Consider the following 23,936-nt stretch of genomic DNA (forward strand, 5'->3'; position numbering starts at 1 on the left):
AAGGATCCTGATAATATTGTCAAAATCCACCTCGTTACTTGACTGGCAGCTGGCTCTGCCTTTCAGCATGCAGCTGAGAGTCAGAGCCAGCCACTCCCGCACCCTCTCTCGTCCAACACTCCAGTGAGCACTGGAGGGACAAAGCAGAGAGTTAAGAGCTAACCAAAAACAAAGATCAGCCAGTTCTCTGTCTCAGAGCCAATGTGGGACAGCTACAGCATGACAAAATGATAAAGCATAGAGGGGAGTATGTAGGTTTTTGTTTTTCAATTACAAATCTCCTTTAAATTATGGTACTGTTGATTTTGTACATCTCATGACAGTTGCACAAATATTCATCAGAACAAACATTTTCTTTAAAAATACATTAAAATCATTATCGCACACAAAACATAACATAACTTCCAAAATTCTTACTAAATCAAAAACCTAAAGCAGAGTTAATATTTTTTCTTATTTTAAAAATTGTTCTTGTTAAATGGTGAAAAACAAATTTTATATATATATATATATATATATATATATATATATATATATATATATATATATATATATACACACATATATTTTAGAAAAGTTTAAAAAAAAAATTACTTTTTTTTTTTAAATTTAACATACTGTCACAGTTCATATCACTGATCAAGTAATAATAAATCCTCCTGTGCTTAAATGGATAATCCCTAGCCCTAAGCTGCTCACATTTAAACCTATACCCAATAAGTGTATAAAGCAAAAATTTAAATTAGTGTAGCGCTAATAACAAAATAAATGTATCCAACATACAAATATACAATAATGCAAAAATATATAAAGTGATATGATCCTGCCAGGATCTATAGTGAAATATAGTGATAATGTGAAAAAGAAGGAATAAATCCTATAAATTAGTGAAAATTAACACAATCCCCCTTATCCGCAATTGAAGGATCAACCCTCTCACATACAATGGTGCAAATACGTAATAAGTGAATCCCCTACTATGGGGATATGAACCTATACAAAAAGTGATAAGTGCCACAAACCACACTTAACCACATCCAAATGTACACAACAGGGCCCTCAACTCCCTCTTGTATTGAACTGTATTGTTACAGTATTGTCCCCCACTATAATGTAAAGCGCTGAGCAAACCGTTGGCGCTATATAAATCCTGTATAATAATACACATAGAAAAAAGTATAAATAATAGTTCATAAACACACAAAGTATATATACAGTTGTGACCAAAATTATTCAACCCCCAATGCTGTAAAGGGGTTTAGGGACTATAGTGTACATTTGGAATTGTATTCAGAATCAAATCCTACAAGGACGTTGTAACTACCCAAATGCAACTAAAATGACATCAATTGTTTATGTAATACAGTAGTAAATGGTTCTTATGTGGTTTCTTCATTGCCACAATTATTCAACCCCTTAAAGACTACCACTCTGAAGAACAGAGGTTCATACAGGTGCTTTCCATCAGGTATTGAAAACACCTGTGGATGTCACCGAGCAGCAATCAAGCATAATAAGCACCAATTAGGCAGCTTTAAAATGACTGTGATACTCAGCTCCTTCTAGACATTTACTGGTGTGGTTACAAACATGGTGAAGGCAAGAGAATGGTCCAGGAAGACAAGAGAAGAGGTGATTTCTCTTCACAGGAAGGGCAATGGCTATAAGAAGATTGCAAAGATGTTAAACATACCAAGAGACACCTTAGGAAGCATCATTCGCAAATTCAAGGCAAAGGGCACTGTTGAAACGCTACCTGGTCGTGGCAGAAAGAAGATGCTGACTTCGACTGCTGTGCGCTACCTGAAGCGTAGAGTGGAGAGAAGTCCCCGTGTGACTGCTGAGGAACTGAGAAAAGATTTGTCAGATGTGGGTACAGAAGTTTCAGCCCAGACAATAAGACGCACACTGCGTAATGAAGGCCTCCGTGCCAGAACTCCCAGGCGTACCCCCTTGCTGTCTCCAAAGAATAAGAAGAGTCGACTGCAGTATGCCAAAAGCCATGTGGACAAACCACAAAAGTTGTGGGATAGTGTTCTGTGGACTGATGAAACAAAATTAGAACTGTTTGGGCCCATGGATCAACGCTATGTTTGGAGGAGGAAGAACAAGGCCTATGATGAAAAGAACACCTTGCCTACTGTGAAGCATGGTGGAGGGTCAATCATGCTTTGGGGCTGTTTTGCTTCTGCAGGTACAGGGAAGCTTCAGCGTGTGCAAGGTACCATGAATTCTCTTCAGTACCAGGAGATATTGGATGGAAACGTGATGCAGTCCGTCACACACCTGAGGCTTGGGAGACGTTGGACCTTTCAACAGGACAATGATCCCAAGCATACCTCCAAGTCCACTAGAGCATGGTTGCAGAGGAAAGGCTGGAACATTTTGGAGTGGCCATCGCAGTCACCAGACTTAAATCCGATTGAGAACCTCTGGTGGGACTTAAAGAAAGCAGTTGCAGTGCGCAAGCCTAAGAATGTGACTGAACTGGAGGCCTTTGCCCATGAAGAATGGGCGAAGATACCCGTAGATCGCTGCAAGACACTTGTGTCAAGCTATGCTTCACGTTTAAAAGCTGTTATAACTGTAAAAGGATGCTGTACTAAGTACTAAGATTGAATGTCACTTGGGGGTTGAATAAAACTGATAATGCTGTGAGCACAGAAAAGACATTTGTGGTTATTTCATTATAACTGTTATGTTATATTTGTCTGACCTACAAGTGCCTCTTTAATGTAAATGTAAGCAAGATGACTGAATGATCAAAAGCAATGTCAAACTGGCCAAAACACTCAATTTCAGTGGGGGTTGAATAATTTTGGTCACAACTGTACAAAAAATGTCCAAAATTGTGGAAAACAAACATGTGCTCCAACTACAAATTTGTGCAAGTGATGAGGTGTATACGTGGTCACAGCAACAGTGTAAATTCTCAAGTGGTCAAAATGCCCCCTCACCTCCTTGCAATGACCACAAGGGCCAGCTCGCTTTTAGGATCACACCACGATCCTTACAGATATTGATTCGTCACAGGATAATATCCTCATTGGATCCCATCAATGGTGGCACTTACTCCTCTCCTTTAAGACCTCCTTCAGACACAGGTAACAGCAATACCGCTCTCCCATTAAGGATCATATCAATAAAGCAAAAAGATCCTCCATAGTGTAATCATGTTTAATATGTATAAAATATTCATAAAATAATGATTGCCCACTCACATTTGCTCCTTAATGTGTCAGCTTTTCACCTCATGCTATGGGTGTACTGCATGGGTAGTAAAAGATGTTCCAACACTTATTGGGTATAGGTTTGAGTGTGAGCAGCTTAGGGCTAGGGATTATCCATTTAAGCGCAGGAGGATTTATCATTCCTTGTTCTGATTATATCTACCTTTACCTCCAGCTGCTAAAATGGAAATATTCGGCTTTATTGAAAACAGGTCCATTAATGTAAAGGATATTTTCAAAAAAACAGAAAATAGTCCCAATGGTGATCTGGATACCCAATACAGGAGACGTGGGCATTTAATGGAGAAAAAAGTCGCCACATGGTGGGACATGACTACCTATGAAAAATATTTGAAGGATAGGTTAGTTCCCAGGAGACTCAGATGGGATGTGCCAATATGTGATGGCCTTCTTGATGAAGAATCTACTGAAGAGTGGTTCAATTTCTTTCACAAGATTTAGATTTGCTCAAACTGTTACTAAAGAGGAAACAGAAATTTTTTTAATGCATATATACTTTGTGTGTTTATGATTATTTATACTTTTTTCTACGTGTACATTTGGATGTGGTTAAGTGTGGTTTGTGGCACTTATCACTTTTTGTATAGGTTCATATCCCCATAGTAGGGGATTCACTTATTACGTATTTGCACCATTGTATGTGAGAGGGTTGATCCCTCAATTGCGGATAAGGGGGATTGTGTTAATTTTCACTAATTTATAGGATTTATTCCTTCTTTTTCATATTATCACTATATTTCACCATAGATCCTGGCAGGATCATATCACTTTATATATTTTTGCATTATTGTATATTTGTATGTTGGATACATTTATTTTGTTATTGGGGCTACACGAATTTACATTTTTGTATCACTGATGACCGCCACACGTGATGACGCTGTACTGCACTGGTGACATTGTTAAAAAAAAAAAAAAAAAAAAAGATTTTATTAATTTTCAAAAACTGCGACAAAAAACTACAACAAAAACTTGCCATGCTGCTTACCAAAAATACTACTTTCCAAAAATAGGTCATTCTGGGAGGTATTTGTACTGTCCTGGCATTTTAAGGGCCTTCAAGAAATGAGATAGGCTATCGGTACATCAGAATTAAAAAAAAAACAAAACTTATTTATATATATATATATATATATATATATTTATATTTACACACACACACACACACATATATATACACATGCACACATACACCCTGTTCCAAATTATTATGCAAATTATATTTTTCTCATTTACCTAAATAATTGATGTAAATAACAGTCAGCATAATTCTCATGTTATCAACTATTAAGAGTACAATTCAAATTTTATTGAACAAACCTCCTAATAACAGTATTTTTTTTAAACATAAAAAAACTTACAATGCACTGTTCCAAATTATTACGCACAGTAAGTTTCAAAACACTTTATAGGTTGTAAAGAACTGAAAAGTGTCATTTGTTATGTTTGCAGCATATTTACTGAAATCAAAAGCTATTTCAATCAAACTTTTAACAACATTTTAACTTTTTAAACATTTTAACAGGTCACGTTACATTGTAACATAGGACCCCTCATTTGATAGCAGCTTCACAAGTCTTGCATCCATTGAACTTGTGAGTTTTTGGACAGTTTCTGCTTGAATTTGTTTGCAAGATGTCGGAACAGCCTCCCAGAGCTGCTGTTTGGATGTAAACTGCCTCCCACCCTCATAGATCTTTTGCTTGAGGATGCTCCAAAGGTTCTCAATAGGATTGAGGTCAGGGGAGGATGGAGGCCACACCATGACTTCTCTCCTTTTATCCCCATAGCAGCCATTGATGTAGAGGTATTCTTTGCAGCATGAGATGGTGCATTGTCATGCATGAAGATGATTTTATTATGGAAAGCATAGTTCTTCCTTCTGTACCAGGGAAGAAAGTGGTCAGTCATAAACTCCACATACTTTGCAGAGGTCATCTTTACACCTTCGGGGACCCTAAAGGGGCCAACCAGCTCTGTTCCCATGATTCCGGCCCAAAACATGACTCCACCTTGCTGACTTTTCAGCCTTGTTGGAACAGGTTGGCCGTCCACCAACCATCCACTAGCCCATCCATCTGGACCATCCAGGGTTGCACGGCACTCATCAGTGAACAGGACTGTTTGAAAATTACTCTTCATGTATTTTTCTGCCCAATGCAGCCGTTTTTGCTTGTGAGCATTGGTTAGTGGTGGCCGAATAGAAGGTTTATGCACAGCTGCAAGACTCTGGAGGACTCTACACCTTGATGTCCGTGGGACTCCAGAGGCACCAGCCACTTCAAATATCTGTTTGCTGCTATGTAATGGTATTTTAGCAGCCGCTCTCTTGATCCGATGCATGGATCTGGCAGAAATCTTCCTCAATGTGCCTTTATCTGCACGAACCCGTCTGTGCTCTGAATCAGCCACAAATCTCTTAATAGTGCGATGATCACGCTTAAGTTTTTGTGAAATATCTAATGTTTTCATACCTCGTCCAAGGCATTGAACTATTTCACTCTTTTCGGCAGCAGAGAGATCCTTTTTCTTCCCCATATTGCTTGAAAATGGTGCTCTGCTTAATAATGTGGAACACCCTCCTTTAGTAGTTTTTTCTTAAATTGGGCTCACCTGCCAATCTAATTATCACAGGTGTCCGAGATTGTTTTCAGTGATCAAAAGAGCCCTGAGACACAATGCCATCCATGAGTTAAACTGAGAAACAAAATATTTAATCTTTGAGACACTTAAATCGAATTTGCATAATAATTTGGAACAGGGTGTATATACACCATAGTTTGTAGACACTATAAAAACTATCACACAAACCAATTAATATACTCTTATTAACCAATGACATTATTATTATAAAGGATTTATAGAGCACCAACAGTTTGCTCAGCGCTTATGACATGTAGCAGAACACATTTTGGCCTAAATTCATGAAGAAATTAGATTTTTTTATTGGACGTGTTTGTTTTATAACACAAAAGTGGAATTTTTTTTCCCAAAAAATTTCCGATTATTTTGTTTATATAATAAGAAATGAAAAACCCGGTGGTGATAAAATACCACCAAAAGAAACTTCTAGTTGTGTGAAAAAAAATTTCATTTCAGTACAGTGTTGCATGACCGCGCAATTGCCAGATAAAGTAGTGCAATGCTGAATAACAAGAAATTGGTCTGGATATGAAGAGGGTAAAACCTTCCAGGTCTCTGGTCGATAGATGTGATTTATGCAAAAATGCTTGAGGATGGCTTTACAGACACATTGTAGTCACGTGCTACTGCAATGTACATGCACCATGCATCAATATAATACACATCCTAACACTGCACGCAAGCGTAAAAGCAGCCTAAATTTTTTCTTAAAATCGGATGTGTGCTTCGTGTAGGCATATGTTATGTGTTTATGGAGGCAGTTGAGTATTTTTTTTTTTAAGTCAAGGCTTCATATCTTGAATAGTTTTTTTCTTGCTTTCACTAGGGGGTGACAGATCCCATGGTCACATTACAAACTGTGACAAGTCCTAAACCAGGGGTTACATAGTTAGTTTGGCTGAAAAAAGACAAAAGTCCATCCAGTTCAACCATTAAAAAAAAAAAAAAGTTATAGTCCTATACCCACAGTTGATCCAGAGGAAGGCAAAAAAACCCAGCAAAGCATAATCCAATTTGCTCCTACAGGGAAAAAAATTCCTTCCCAATCCCCGAGAGGCATTTGGATATTCCATGGATCAACTTTACCTATAAATGTTGGTACCCAGTTATATTCTGTGTATCTAGGAAAGAATCCAGGCCATTTTTAAAGCAATCCACGGATCTGGCCAGAACCAACTATTGAGGGAGTCTATTCCACATTTTCACAGCTCTCACCGTGAAGAAACCTTTCCGTGTTTGGAGATTAAATTTCTCTTCTTCCAGACATAGAGTGCCCCCTTGTCCTCTGTGATGACCACAGAGTTCACTATATGAGCCACTGATGTATTTGTATATGTTAATCATATTCCCCCTTAATTTCCTCTTCTCAAGAGAGAATACATTCAGTTCCTCTAATCTTTCCTGAGCTCTTCCATGCCTCTTATCAGTTTAGTTGCCCTTCTCTGTACTTTCTCCAGTTACCCAATGTTCTTTTTGTGAATTGGTGCCCAAAACTGAACTGTATATTCCAGATGACGTATTACTAACGATTTGTACAGAGGTAATATGATATCTCTATCTATGGAGTCTATACCTTCTTTAATACAAGAGAGGATTTTGCTTGCTTTAGAAACTACATCTTGGCATTGCATGCCATTATTAAGCTTCTGATCTACCAGAACTCCCAGATCCTTCTCCACCATTGATTTCCCCAATTGTACCCCCCCCCCAGTATGTATGATGCATGCATATTCTTATCCCCCAAGTGCATAACCTTACATTTATCAACATTAAACCTTATTTGCCACATAGTTGCCCAATTAAATAGTGCATTGAGGTCAGCTTGTAAATTGAAGACATCCTGTAAGGACGTTATTCCACTGCACAGCTTGGTGTCATCTGCACAGACTGAAATGGGATTTTTAATCCCAGACCCTATATTGTTTAAAATTATATTTAAAAAGTGAGGGTCCCAACACTGAACCTTGGGGTACACCACTGACAACCCTAGACCATTCAGAGTATGAATCATTAACCACTACTCTTTGAATATGATCTTTTAGCCAGTTTTCTATGCATTTGCATACAGATTTTTCCAAGCCTGTAGACTTTATCTTACACATTAGCCATGTATAGGGAACTGTGTCAAACGCCACCCCTCTGTCCAAGGTTTTGCTCACTTCCTCATAAAAAGAAATCAGATTTGTTTGACAACTTCTGTCTTTCATGAATCCATGCTGTGTTTTGCTTAAAATATTTTTATCCAGCAAGAACTCATCTATGTGGTCTTTTATTAAACTCTCCAGTATCTTCCCAACTATAGAAGTTAAACTAACAGGTCTATAATTACTTGGTAAAGATTTTGACCCTTTTTTAAATATTGGCACCACATTGGCCTTACACAAATACAGTGGTACTATGCCAGTCATTAATGAGTTCCTAAAAATTAGAAACAATGGCTTTGAAGCTACAGAGCTCAATTCCTTAAGGACCTGTGGGTGTATGCCATCCGGTCCAGGTGCTTTATTCACCTTTATTCTGTCTAAACATTTTTGGATCGTATCAATTGTGAGCCAATGTGGATCATCTGGAGCTGTGGCAATACCATACCCATTATGGACAAGAGCTCACCCATGTTCCTTTGTATACATAGAGCTGAAGAAGGCATTTAATAAATTTGCCTTCTCTTTGTCCCCAGTCACCCACTCTGGATTATTTTGTAAAGGGCCTACATGCTCGGACTGGACCTTTTTACTCTTAATATATCTGAAGAATTTTTGGGGGTTGGTCCTGCTATCTTTTGCAATCTGTCATTCGTTTTCAATTTTTGCGGCCTTTATTTCCTCTTTGCATATTCTGTTATATTTTTTTGTAATGTTTAAACGATGAAAGCATTCCTTCATTTTTATATTTAATAAAAGCTCTTTTCTTATTATCTACAGCTTGACCTTTCGAGGAGTGAATGCCACTTAAGCGATTTGGAAACAGGTAGCGGGCCACAATAAAATTAAATGGTTCAGAATTTATTTTTTTATTTTGAATAGCATAATGAACATTTTCCTCCTGTAGTTGCTGAATGCCAGCGGGAGGCAGTTTTGGAAGGAAAATGGTTAGGATCGGTTATTGTATATGCCCTCCTGTCCAAGTGTAAAACAGAATGTGACAGGGAGGTTGCACGGGCCCCCTGGAGCAAGGGGTAGGGTCGCCATTGTGCCCCGACACTACAGCAGTGGTTGGGGGGTGTGGCAAAAACCACTTGCCCCCCAAACTTCAAATGTAAACAAATCCTACTATGCTGAGCCACCAAATAAGGCTGCTTTTACATTTATGTGCTGCAGTTTACCCACACCACAAGTGCAGCACAGTACATTTGCGGCTTTCCTGCAGGTTAGCTGCGCTTTGCCATTCTTACCGAATGTCTATTAGATCTTGCAGGTGTGGTGCACTTTCTGAAAGTGCACCAAAACTCCTACATTCAGCTTGAGGTCGAGGGACTCATTAGAAAGCTCAGAGAAATTACAAAGTAAAAAGATCAGTGAACATGAAAAACAGGTTTGCTGATCTCCCACTTGGGATCATAAACAAGCTGGCTACAATACCAGCATGAAGGAAGGAAGCCATTCTCATCACTGGCAGTGAACTGTGAAGGGCAGCAGCGGATGAGGCATAAGGGTAGTAAAGAAGACTTTGCCAGACCAGAGAAAGCATCGGAGGAACCACTGAGGCATCAGCCAATCATGCACTGGCAGAGTCCCTGCTATGCCACTGTTATAAGCTCATGGTTATGGTAATGACCATAAGTTCAAAGCTCAAGGAAATAGAAGGCGCAAGGGTTATCGAGCCAGCCTGCTGGAAGCAGATCTGCTCGGATATATTTATTAGGTCTGTGGCAGTAAAAGGATTAAAATTACTTACTGCGCACAAAATAACCACAAAAAAAAATCTGCAATCCAAGTCAGCTAATATTGTTCTGATCTGCAAAATGTTGGTGCTGTTGTGCAATTACACATTATTCATTTGCCTTACCTTCACCAGGACAAAAGGACTGTAACAAGTGCCGAACAACTTGGAAATTTCTTCCTGATGGCTTAGATTTCTGCACAAGAAAGAGAACATTTTTTTTTTTTTTTTAAATTTTAAAGATGTTGAAGTTTAACGCAAATATTTATACACAAGACATAAAAATGTCAACTGCCCATCAGGAAGCAAACTGAAAATAGAGGCTCTCCAGTCATTCTGTAAAACAAGCTATCAACTGCACACTGGCTCTAGCTGGCAACAAAACTGTCCTTGGGCCCAGTTACCATTGGACAGCAGTACAATGCATGTGCTTTATGGTTTGAGACTTAAGAATAAGAAATTCCACATTGTACCACCTTTTGCATGATTCAAGCCAAGTCATTAAATTGTAAAGTGCACCTCAACAGTCTAATCAGTTAGGTACACTAAAGCATCAAAATTAACAAAGACAACAAAAATATTTATTGATGTTCAAAAGCAGCAAAGAAGTATTTTTTATCTTTCAATGACCACAAGTAATTTTCACTTTGTGGACAGAGCTTTTCAAGAATAAGTTCCCCTTTTGACAAAAAAAAAAATAATTCCCCTTATTTTTGCAGGTAAAAAAATGTTCATTTATTATTTTTTGTTTTGGGAGCCTGTAATGCATTGCACTAGCGATCAGCTGATCATGGATGCCATGCAGGTTCCCAGAAGACCTGTCAGTATATCTGCTTGCCGGTACGGGATGTAAAGTACCGTATTTTTCGCCTTATAAGACGCACTTTTTCTTCCCCAAAACTGGGGGGGAAATGTCAGTGCGTCTTATGGAGCGAATATGGAGCGGCCGGTCCGGTATTTCCACCGCGGCCGTGTCAGAATACCGGGCCGGCCGCTCAGCTCTGCAGTGGGACCTTACCTGTTCCTCTATCCAGCGGCGTGCTGTCTTCCCGGCTTCTGTAGTGTGGGTACTGGGCATGACAGCCAGGTGCCAAGTGCGCATGCGCAAGAAGCGGTGCTTTTTGTGAATGGTAAGGCGGTACCTGGGACACATGACAGATCCCAGAAGCCGCCGGACCAATCACAAAGCGCAAGTGCTTCTCACTCATGCGCACTGGGCACCCGGCTGTCATGCCGAGCGCCATTACAGAAGCCGGGAAGACAGCGCGCGGCTGGATCGAGGAACAGGTAAGATCAAACAAAAACTCTGCGGAAGTAAGAGCGGGTACCTGTCAAATTCAGGTACCCGCTCCCCACCTCCCCAAAGGTCAGCAGTCATCTGTACTGTCCGCAGTCTCTGGTCATCCCTGTGCTGTCCGCAGTCTCTGGTCATCCCTGTGCTGTCCGCAGTCTCTGGTCATCCCTGTGCTGTCCGCAGTCTCTGGTCATCCCTGTGCTGTCCGCAGTCTCTGGTCATCTCCTGTACTGTGTCTGCAGTCTATTAGTTCAGAATTTTTTTTTCCTGTTTTCTGCCTCTAAAACCTAGGTGCGTCTTATGGTCAGGTGCGTCTTATACAGCGAAAAATACGGTACACTTGATTGGAATTACAGCTCACATGGACATGGTTTAAAGAGTTACTAAACCCAAAAACAAAAATGTATTTACAGCTAACCAATTCTTAGATGTGGTTGCTTTATTATCAGTTTTCTTTAGGCTTTTTTTCTTTTATTTTCAGCTGGTGATCCTGCAATTATCTGTTATTTTTCAACATCCTTTAACAGACTAAGCTGTCCAGTAAAGTGGCAGTTAGAGGGTTGAGACAAATCATTGTCAGGGGTACAATGGTCGGCTTTTATCCATTTATGTAAAACATTTATCCCAAAAGGAAACAAAACTTATTTTAACTGCTTTAAAAGTGTTCAGCTTTACTTTTTTTTTGATAAAGTCCAAATACATCTGCTGGTGCATCTAGCTCTAACTTCTCCCCAGATTGACTAATAAACTAAAATATATTATTTTTGTTTTTGGGTTTATTACTGCTTTAACCACTTGCCCTCCTGAGGATTTACCCCCCTTCCTGACCAGGCCATTTTTTGTGTTACGGCACTGCGTTACTTTAACGGACAACTGTCATGCAACGCTGAACTCAAATTAAATGTACGTCCTTTATTTCCCATGAATTGAGCTTTCTTTCGGTAGTATTTGATCACCAGTGAGTTTTTTTATTTTTTGCACTATAAAAAAAAAAAAAAAAGATTTTGAGAAAAAAAACCAATATTTTTGACTTTTTGCTATTAAACATGTCCAGTAGAAAAAAAATAAAAAATCAAATTTTGTCATAAATTTAGGCCAAAATGTATTCTGCTACACATCTTTGCTAAAAAAAAAATCATTTTCAGCGTTTACAAATGGTGGTATAGATACTGCAATTTTTATATATTTTTTTTTACTAGTAATAGCGGCGATCAGCGACTTATAGCAGTACTGCGGCGGGCATTTTGACACTGGGGGGAACTGACTTGGTGTCACTGGTATCCCCAGTGACCAGTGCTTAAAAAAAAAAAAAAGCACTGACACACTACTAATGGCACAGGGCAGGAAGGGGTTATCATAAGGGGAGATCAAAGGGTTAACTGTGTGCTGGGAGTGTTTTACTAGGGGGCTGTGTCAGTGTCCTTCACTGTAAGCACACTGGTTTGGATGGCTGTGTTGTGCTATGCACAGCCATCCAAAGCAGTGCGTCCGAGCTGACAGGGAGGAGAACTGTTAGTAAACAGTTGGAAATGACAGGGTGCTGGCAAGTATTCATTGGCTGGGACCTGGTGATTGATAGCTGCAGCCGCGAATGGCATTACGGGTGGGGCACGCGCCCCCTACCCAGAAATTAAAAATCATATATATATTTATATATATGTGTGTGATTTTGCACATCCGTGCCGCTCTGTAGCAGTATATCAGCTATACGGTGGACAGGAGGTGGTTAAAAGCAATTAGTGGTTCTTAACCGGTTTAGCTCTGCCCCATAGCAGAAATACTGCTACATGGTTGCAGCTGTGTGCAAAATCACACACACACACACACACACATATATATATACATACACACATACATATATACATACATACACACATAGATACATACATATATATATACACACACACACACACACACACACACACATATAGTCAAGTCCATAAATATTGGGACATCGACACAATTCTAACATTTTTGGCTCTATACACCACCACAATGGATTTGAAATGAAATGAACAAGATGTGCTTTAACTGCAGACTGTCAGCTTTAATTTGAGGGTATTTACATCCAAATCAGGTGAACGGTGTAGGAATTACAACAGTTTGCATATGTGCCTCTGACTTGTTAAGGGACCAAAAGTAATGGGACAATTGGCTTCTCAGCTGTTCCATGGCCAGGTGTGTGTTATTCCCTCATTATCCCAATTACAATGAGCAGATAAAAGGTCCAGAGTTCATTTCAAGTGTGCTATTTGCATTTGGAATCTGTTGCTGTCAACTCTCAAGATGAGATCCAAAGAGCTGTCACTATCAGTGAAGCAAGCCGTCATTAGGCTGAAAAAACAAAACAACCCATCAGAGAGATAGCAAAAACATTAGGCGTGGCCAAAACAACTGTTTGGAACATTCTTAAAATGAAGGAATGCACCGGTGAGCTCAGCAACACCAAAAGACCCGAAAGACCACGGAAAACAACTGTGGTGGATGACCGAAGAATTCTTTCCCTGGTGAAGAAAACACCCTTCACAACAGTTGGCCAGATCAAGAACACTCTCCAGGAGGTAGGTGTATGTGTGTCAAAGTCAACAATCAAGAGAAAACTTCACCAGAGTGAATACAGAAGGTTCACCACAAGATGTAAACCATTGGTGAACCTCAAAAACAGGAAGGCCAGATTAGAGTTTGCCACACAACATCTAGAAAAGCCTTCACAGTTCTGGAACAACATCCTATGGACAGATGAGACCAAGATCAACTTGTACCAGAGTGATGGGAAGAGAAGAGTATGGAGAAGGAAAGGAACTGCTCATGATCCTAAGCATACCACCTCATCAGTGAAGCATGGTGGTGGTAGTGTCAAGGCGTGGGCATGTATGGCTGCCAATGGAACTGGTTCTCTTGTATTTATTGATGATGTGACTGCTGACAAAAGCAGCAGGATGAATTCTGAAGTGTTTTGGGCAATATTATCTGCTCATATTCAGCCAAATGCTTCAGAACTCATTGGACGCCGCTTCACGGTGCAGATGGACAATGACCCAAAGCATACTGCAAAATCAACCAAAGAGTTTTTTAAGGGAAAGAAGTGGAATGTTATGCATTGGCCACGTCAATCACCTGACCTGAATCCGATTGAGCATGCATTTCACTTGCTGAAGACAAAACCGAAGGGAAAATGCCCCAAAAACAAGAAGGAACTGAAGACAGTTGCAGTAGAGGCCTGGCAGAGCATCACCAGGGATGAAACCCAGCGTCTGGTGATGTCTATGCGTTCCAGACTTCAGGCTGTAATTGACGGCAAAGGATTTGCAACCAAGTATTAAAAAGTGAAAGTTTGATTTATGATTATTATAATACTTTTGGTCCCTTAACAAGTGGGAGGCACATATGCAAACTGTTGTAATTCCTACACCGTTCACCTGATTTGGATGTAAATACCCTCAAATTAAAGCTGACAGTCTGCAGTTAAAGCACATCTTGTTCCATTTCATTTCAAATCCATTGTCGTGGTGTATAGAGCCAAAAATGTTAGAATTGTGCCGATGTCCCAATATTTATGGACCTGACTGTATATATACACAGTTGTGTTCAAAATAATAGCAGTGTGTTGAAAAAAGTGAATAAAGCTCAAAATCCTTCTAGGAATAAGAAAAATTAATAATAGCGCCTATGGTCAAAATTATATAACTTCCTAATAGTGTACCAGCTGCAAAAAATCACCATATATAAAGTGTACCAATAAATAAATAATTTGCGCTAGTAAATGTGTATAAATATATATAAAGAAATCATCAAATCATAAGTCCAGAAAAAAAATATATATATGCCAATACCACAAAAAAAATATAAGAAAACTTTTAAGTGCAAAAAACTTTTGTGCAAAAAAAGTGTCTAAATATGAAAAATTTCACCAAAAAACCTTGATAATATAATGGCAGATCATCCATAAATATGTCTTCAGAAACGGAAACTCTGCAACACACTGATCCTCATCGATCGAAATAACAGGATGAAAAACTTTGTAGTTAATCGAAAATCCACTTCTCCAATAGATAAAGGACCACCTTCAAACGTATCCATGGGGGGAAATGCCAAGCACTCGAGAGAAACAGAAAGACTTCATGGTGCAATATTATAAAAACCAATTCCTTTATTAGGTACTCATTGCACTTACTCAAGAGGTGTCCCAGCCGACACCAGCATCAACAGCATAACAGCAATCACATAAACGAGCCTGGCTACTCAGCACATGCGCAGTAGCTGGCAGCCAAAAACGTAATGACGTCACATCAATCAAGCTCCGCCCTACGCGTTTCGTCATCGACGTCCTCACGGAGCGGATAGATGTGAGACGTCTCAACCTCCATAAATATTCACTCACAGGAAACGAACAGCTGACATCAATGGGGAATCAAGCAAAGCAAGCCACCCCACAGATGACAGGAGTCCACAAAGGATATACAATGTATCCAATATATTTGCCATCACAAGCAAAAAAACTTTAAAACAAGAGAACAAAATAAAATAAAAAGAAATTTAAATAAAACACTAATGATAAATAAATTAAATAAATAAATACATTAACGGGCCAGTACCCTCTAAGATTGTGTTTCAAAAAGGGAACTTAAAGGGCCAGTAACACTTTAAACACAAATAAAGGGGAACTCTAGTAATAATACAAAAATAATGCAGAAATTGTACAAAAAGCATACAATCTCCCATATATCATCTTTAAACAGTTGCCTATATAAAAATATACTTAAAATAACATAAAAATTAAAAATTTGTGAGAAAACAATTCAAATCTATATCGACATTTAACCCAAATGGTTGCAAGGAATTTAGTTCATAAATCCAAAACGTCTCTTTTTTGGAAATCTCATTAACCAAATCCGAGCCCCTCCAATGGGGTTTTACCATCTCGATCCCATAAAAAGTAAGTAAGCTCGGATCACAATTAGACGTTTCTTGGAAATAGAAAGGCTCATTTGGGATTTGAAAATAATGTACCCTTTATTACTAACTATAATATGCAATACAAAAATATTGAACGAATTTTTAAAAAATATTGGCCCATTTTGTTAAAAGATGATATACTAAATAAATTCTTATCTAAAACTCCTAAATTCATTTATAAGAAAAATAAGTCTCTTAGGATGAAACTGGCTCGCAATGTCATCGAACCCCCAAAAAAGTTCGATCTGTTTCCAAATTTAAATGGTTTTTTTCCTTGTAGGAAGTGTAAAGTTTGTAGGACTGTAAAAGTTGGTAATAATAAAAAAAGAAAGTCATTCTGCTCTTCATTTTCCAAAAAAGAATATGATATTAAATCCCTGATTACATGCAATTCTACACATGTGATTTATGTTTTAGAATGTCCATGTCATTTGAGATATATTGGGAGAACTGGGAGATGTTTAAAAACAAGAATAGGCGAACATATAAGAAACATAGTAAAAGGATTTGATAAACATAGTGTATCCAAACATTTCAAATTGGTACATAATTGTGATCCGAGCTTACTTACTTTTTATGGGATCGAGATGGTAAAACCCCATTGGAGGGGCTCGGATTTGGTTAATGAGATTTCCAAAAAAGAGACGTTTTGGATTTATGAACTAAATTCCTTGCAACCATTTGGGTTAAATGTCGATATAGATTTGAATTGTTTTCTCACAAATTTTTAATTTTTAATTTTTATGTTATTTTAAGTATATTTTTATATAGGCAACTGTTTAAAGATGATATATGGGAGATTGTATGCTTTTTGTACAATTTCTGCATTATTTTTGTATTATTACTAGAGTTCCCCTTTATTTGTGTTTAAAGTGTTACTGGCCCTTTAAGTTCCCTTTTTGAAACACAGTCTTAGAGGGTACTGGCCCGTTAATGTATTTATTTATTTAATTTATTTATCATTAGTGTTTTATTTAAATTTCTTTTTATTTTATTTTGTTCTCTTGTTTTAAAGTTTTTTTGCTTGTGATGGCAAATATATTGGATACATTGTATATCCTTTGTGGACTCCTGTCATCTGTGGGGCGGCTTGCTTTGCTTGATTCCCCATTGATGTCAGCTGTTCGTTTCCTGTGAGTGAATATTTATGGAGGTTGAGACGTCTCACATCTATCCGCTCCGTGAGGACGTCGATGACGAAACGCGTAGGGCGGAGCTTGATTGATGTGACGTCATTACGTTTTTGGCTGCCAGCTACTGCGCATGTGCTGAGTAGCCAGGCTCGTTTATGTGATTGCTGTTATGCTGTTGATGCTGGTGTCGGCTGGGACACCTCTTGAGTAAGTGCAATGAGTACCTAATAAAGGAATTGGTTTTTATAATATTGCACCATGAAGTCTTTCTGTTTCTCTCGAGTGCTTGGCATTTCCCCCCATGGATACGTTTGAAGGTGGTCCTTTATCTATTGGAGAAGTGGATTTTCGATTAACAACAAAGTTTTTCATCCTGTTATTTCGATCGATGAGGATCGGTGTGTTGCAGAGTTTCCGTTTCTGAAGATATATTTATGGATGATCTGCCATTATATTATCAAGGTTTTTTGGTGAAATTTTTCATATTTAGACACTTATTTGCACAAAAGTTTTTTGCACTTAAAAGTTTTTTTATATTTTTTTTGTGGTATTGGCATATATATATTTTTTTTCTGGACTTATGATTTGATGATTTATTTATATATATTTATATATTTATACACATTTACTAGCGCAAATTATTTATTTATTGGTCAAAATCCTTCTAATAGCTTTTATTTCCATACACACAAATGCATTGGGAACACTACACATTCTATTCCAAATCAAAACATGAAGAAAAATATATCAAATTTGTGTCGTTCCTCTAAACAAATTGAAGAAAAGTGACTGTTCAAAAAAATAGCAGTGTTTATATTCTTCTTTACAAACTCAAACATTCATTATATAAAGTGAACAATGTTTGAAGATTTTGCTTCCTTTGAATCACTGAATTAATATTTAGTTGTATAAGCACTGTTTCTGAGAACTGCTGTACATCTGTGTTGCATGGAGTCAACCAACTCTGGTACCTGTGAACAGGTATTCCAGCCCAGGATGATTGGACTACATTCCACAGTTCTCTCTTTCTTGGTTTTGCCTCAGAAACTGCATTTTTGATGTCAACCCACAAGTTTTCTATTGGATTAAGATCTGGGGATTGGGCTGGCCACTCCATAACGTCAATCTTGTTGGTCTGGAACCAAGATGTTGCACATTTACTGGGGTCGTTGTCTTGTTGAAACACCCATTTCAAGGGCATTTCCTCTTCAGCATAAGGCAGCATGACCTCTTCAAGTATTCTGATGTATTCAAACTGATCCATGATCCCTGGTATGCGATAAATAGGCCCAACACCGTAGTATGAGAAACATCCCCATATCATGATGCTTGCGCAACCATGCTTCACTGTCTTCACAGTGTACTGTGGCTTGAATTCAGTGTTTGGGGGTCGTCTGACAAACTGTCTCCGGCCACTAGACCCAAAAAGAACAATTTTACTTTCATCAGTCCACAAAATGTTGCGCCATTTCTCTTTAGGCCAGTCAATGTGCTCTTTGGCAAATTGTAACCTCTTCAGCACGTCTTTTTTTCAACAGTGGGACTTTGCGGGGGCTTCTTGCAGATAGCTTGGCTTCACATAGGCATCTTCTAATTGTAACAGTATTCACAGGTAACTTTAGACCTTCTTTGATCTTCCTGGAGCTGATTGTTGGCCGAGTCCTTGCCATTTTGGCTATTCTTCTATCCATTCGAATGGTAGTTTTTCGCTTTCTTCCACGTCTTTGAGGTTTTGGTTGCCATTTTAAAGCATTTGCGATAGTTTTAGCTGAGCAGCCTATCATTTTCTGCACTTCTTTATATGTTTTCCCCTCTCCAATCAACTTTTTGATCAAGGTACGCTGTTCTTCTGAACAATGTCTGGAACGACCCATTTTCCTCAGAATTTCAGAGAAAAATGCACTGTAACCAGAATGTACACCATTTGCTGCCTTCCTTCCTTAAATAAGGGCAATAATTGCCACCTGTTTTTCAAAGAATGAATGACCTCACTAATAGAACTCCACACTGCTATTATTTTGAACATGCCCCTTTCAATTAGTGATTCAATTACACAGAATCAGTAGCATGCATGTCATGACTGTTGGGTCTGTTGGATTTCTATTACTTTACTACACCTGCTAGTAAATTATTTGCCATGTAGAAATATCATTTCTACCAAAAACAGTGATTGATCAGGTTAGTGATGTCTGACTGCTATTATTTTGAACACAACCATATATACACACACATGATTTAGCATTTCTGGGTATTGGCGACTGCCAATTACCAGGTCCCGGCCGGTGATTGCCGAAGATCTCTGACGGAGGGGGGGGGGGGGCTGGGGAGAACTGTTAGTAAACAAAACAGTTCTCTTCCCAGTCAGCTCATGCACACTGCTCTGCCATACAAAGTAGTGCTCTTACATCATGTAAAACAGCACAGCGCTAACCCTTTGATCACCCCACATTAACCCCTTCCTGCCCAGTGCCATTAGTACAGTGTCAGTGCTTTTTATTAGCACTGATTACTGTATTGGTGTCATTGGGGATGTCCGTGACACCATGTGAGCAGACAGGCCCCCAGTGTCAAAATGCCCCCCGCAGTTCTGCAGTCCCGCTATAAGTCGCTGATCGCTGCCATTACTAGCAACAAAAATGTTTTTAAAAATCCCAGTACATATACTGCATTTGTAGTCGCTATAACTTTCACGTAACCAATAATTTAATTGGATTTTTTTTTATTTTAGCAGACAAGTAAAAATACAAAATTGCCGCTTTATTTTTTATAGAGCAAAAAATAAAAACCGCACAGGCAATCAAATACCACCCAAAAAAAGCTCTATTCGTGGGGAAAAAAAGGATGTAAATTTCATTTGGGTGCAGCATTGCATGACCGTGCAATTGTCAGTTAAAGTAACGCAGCGCCGTATCACAAAAAATGGCCTGGTCAGGAAGGAGGGTAACTCCCTCTGGAGGGCAACTGGTTAAAGTAAACCTGTCATGAGAGAAACATGGGACTGCTGTTATCAAATTCTGATATGCCAGTTTTCTAACTATCATCACTGACATAACAAGTATGCAGTCACATTATGTTCTTCTGAAATTGCTGATCTGCGTAGTTCTCTCAGGTCAGTGGTTTGAAAGTCCTGGAGCTAGTCAGAAACCATAACACACAGTAATTTAGGTAGAAGATGAACAATGACAGCCTTCATGATAGGTTGGGTCAGGAAACGATCACATTCAGATGAGATTCAGTCTTCCTAATCATGGATGTTTAAGAATTCAAGTCTAGAAATTAGTTATTCTATAGCATCAACTCACAAGCATCTAGTCTGTTGTCATTATTATGAAAAAGGTTACCTTTTCTCCTGGACACTTATGAAATCCCTCGCCACATTTCATCCACGCTTTGCTGAGTGAAGACGGTTTCATTGCACTTTCTACTGGGGATTTTTTTGTACTGCAACTGGCTTCATCTGGGAAGTGTGCAAGTATCTTATCTGCAGATCTTTTCCTCTATATATATATAAAAAAAAAAAAAAACACAAAAAATTTAATTGTATATACAAATTGCCATCACTTTGGTGGCTGGAAAACAGAAATATACTATACCACAGATCCACCAAGCAACCTTTTTAAAGCAGTATTAAAGCCAAACATTAAAAAAAAAATTTGGAGCTTTTTTAGGCGTTTTTTCCTTTATTTTCACCTGTTGCTCCTGACAGACAAATCTGTTATTTTTCAACTTCTTTTACCAGATTCAAATTATTGCAAAGTTTTTTTTTTTTAAAATAAACTCTGTATAGGTATCTACTCTGTGCAACAATCTTGCATAGTGCAGCCCAATCATCCTCTTATGGTGCTCTTCCCCAATGGTACTTCTGGCTCTTCTCCTCTGCCGAGTGCCCGACTCAGCCCTGAGCTCCTCCTCCCGACTCTCTGCTCACAAGTTTTGACCGACAGCAGAAGGAGCCAATGGCTGTCAAGCCAAGCCTATGAAACAAGGGAGAGGGGAGAAGAGCTGCTGCAGACTGCACCGCACTTGATAGAGATCAGGCTCGGAAAAGTATTAAGGGGGGATGGGAGTGTGCTACTATTGAAAGTTTTTTTTTACCTTAATGCAGAGAATGCATTGAGGAAAAAAAAAAAAACACCTAAATGTACGTCCCCTCTGAAGCACAATCAGCGAGCATTCAGATCGTATTTCAGAAGCAACTGACAGTGAAGAGGAGATGCGACAAGTTTAAAGGGCATGTTACCAAAATATTATATTTCTGGTGTCTGTGTTACCATCTACTTGTATTAAAAGCATCCTGCTCTCCCTGCATTGCTTCATTTGTGTGAAATACCTGGTGCTCTTGCCCGTCCCCCTACTTTCCTATTTCAAAATGACCACACCTTGGTGTGGAAGCACAGCAATCTCAGCATGGTCAGTTTGCTTCTTTTCATTCTGCAAGGGAGTGTATTTCTGTCTCTGCATTTTACACTAGATTGTATCTGTGCTCAATTCAAGCTACTGTAGACACCCCCACCCCACATCACCACAAGGAGTCTCCACCCCCACTTCTTTCATGTCTGACAGAGCAGCTGTAGGGTCATCTGCAGCTGTACTGCCCACCGCTTCTCTCCCTTGCCCAGACACAGAACGCATTGCATTCTGTGAACCCATTCAGAAGATTCAAATCTTTTTGTGAATGGACATGACTAGCTGCTGTGTAGAAGAGTTCTCCTTCTGGAGCCCCAGAGTACAGAGAAATCACTAAACACTTTTTGCACAAGCCCTTATGTTTAAAAGCTCTTAAAGCTTACATACAGATGTCATAACATGCATACATATGTGCTGCCCCATTAGGTCAACAAGATTGGTTGTAAAAAGAAGAGAGCATGGTGTAGGGCATATGCCTTGTTTTTTTTTTCATCTAAAATGGCATAAAACGTTTTTCCCTATTGTATAATGCTTTTAGAAACAGTTAAAATGTAGTTATAGCCAAAACATTTTTTTTAGTTTGGGACAAACAGAGTTAAACCCCACTCACTTTATTTTTTGCTGTCTCTGCCCCATTGTGGCCATTTCCCTTGAGGTTCTATCCTGGGAGTGCAACAGGAAGTGTAACAGGATATATTATACAAAATTAGAGAAATGTACCTCTTAGTTGCCATTAGAACAGGTGTACACATGAAAAGATCCTCACCTTTTGTTCCAGTTAAGTTTTGGATTTCCCATCACTTTCTGTCTCAGAGACAAAGGTCACAGGACAACAGTGGAAACACTGACAGCAATAAAAACAAAGTGGTTGTAAACCCTTACATATAGCCAGTGAAGTGACTGGCCTCAGGTAATACACAAAGATGAAACAAATCCTCCTAAAATAAGCTGTACATGTCAATATACAGCCATTTTTCCCTTACATCTATTTAAAGTACATCATTTCAACAAGATCTTTCAGCTCTGAAATCAGGGGGCAGGGAGATGAAGCTACATCACTGAGGAGTGGAGAAAATGCACAAACCTACTTCACACAAGAAGGTGGGCAGGGTAGGTGGAGCCCCGTACAGCTGTGTTTTTTACATTTTGACAGCTAGCGGGGAGAGAAGATCCCCCACTAGCTGTCAGAGTGGGGGAGAGGGGGGAGGTCCATTCAGAACAAGTTATAAAAGGTGAAGTTATCCTTTAACTTCTCTACCGTGCATACCCAAATTATGGTTTACTCACAAAGTACACTTGATTGGCATTACAGCTCACAAACAGCAATTAGCAAATTAATGCTGTACAGTAATTATCCCTTTTTACTTTTTTTTTTCAGTCACGTGGACAAGGTTTAAAGAATTACTAAACCCAAAAACAAAAATGTATTTACAGCTAACCAATTCTTAGATGTGGTTGCTTTATTATCAGTTTTCTTTAGGATTTTTTCCCTTTATTTTCAGCTGGTGATCCTGCAATTAAAATCTGTTATTTACTTAACATCCTTTAACAGACTAAGCTGTCCAGCAAATGGCAGTTAGAGGGTTGAGACAAACCATTGTCAGGGGTACAATGGTCAGCTTTTATCCATTTATGTAAAACATTTATCCCAAAAGGAAAAAAAACTTATTTTAACTGCTTTAAAAATGTATAGATATTGGAATTTTCTTTATTTTTTTTTACTAGTAATGGTGGCAATCAGCGAATTATAGCAGGACTGCAGTGGGCATTCTGACACTGGGGAGAACTGACTTGGTGTCACTGACATCCCCAGTGACACCGATGCAGTGAAAAAAAAAAAAAAAAAGCTCTGACATTGTATTAAATGGCACTGGGAAGGAAGGGGTTAACATGAGAGGCAATCAAAGGGTTAGCTGTGTGCTGGGATTGTTTTACTAGGGGTCTGTGTCAGTGTGCTTCACTGTAAACACACTGCTTTGGATGGCTGTGCACAGCCATCCTAAGAAGTGTGCCCAAGCTGACGGGTAGGAGAACTGTTAGTGTTTACACTAACTTAATTTGTTTAAATTAGTTCTCATCCCCGTCGGAGATCGCCAGAAATCACCGGGCACTGACGAGTAATCACCGGCCGGGACCCGGTGAATGACAGCCGCGGGCGCAAATGACACTGCGGGTAGGGCGCGTACCCCCTACCTAGAAATGAAAAATCTGGGTAAAGTCAGAGATAGATAAGCAGGATGGAATAGAAGACCTTGAGATAGCAGATCTAGTTTGTTGGGAAGGAGCCAGAGGTTGTCTATTAGAAGTCTGAGTGTTTGTTTACCAAGTTCCCCAGACCAGTTTGGTGCAATTAGAATCACTTTTTCTCTTACT

The 23,936-nt window shown here is 39.0% G+C and overlaps 1 protein-coding gene across 1 annotated transcript in view; it reads right to left on the minus strand.

The window, feature by feature from the left end:
- LOC149461399 (DNA repair-scaffolding protein-like) overlaps window positions 1-23,936 on the minus strand; it is a 97,293-nt gene that overhangs the window by 28,797 nt on the left and 44,560 nt on the right. Inside the window, exons 2-3 of the mRNA XM_089678363.1 lie at window positions 20,498-20,653; window positions 9,900-9,969 (exon numbers count right to left, since the gene is read on the minus strand). Coding sequence (XP_089534489.1) covers window positions 9,900-9,969; window positions 20,498-20,653 — 226 coding nt within the window. The remainder of the gene's footprint in view (window positions 1-9,899; window positions 9,970-20,497; window positions 20,654-23,936) is intronic.

This window comes from Staurois parvus, unplaced genomic scaffold (assembly GCF_062004578.1).
Source record: "Staurois parvus isolate SC_StPar_1 unplaced genomic scaffold, SC_StPar_1.0 ptg000203l, whole genome shotgun sequence".
In the NCBI taxonomy this organism is placed as follows: Eukaryota; Metazoa; Chordata; class Amphibia; order Anura; family Ranidae; genus Staurois; species Staurois parvus.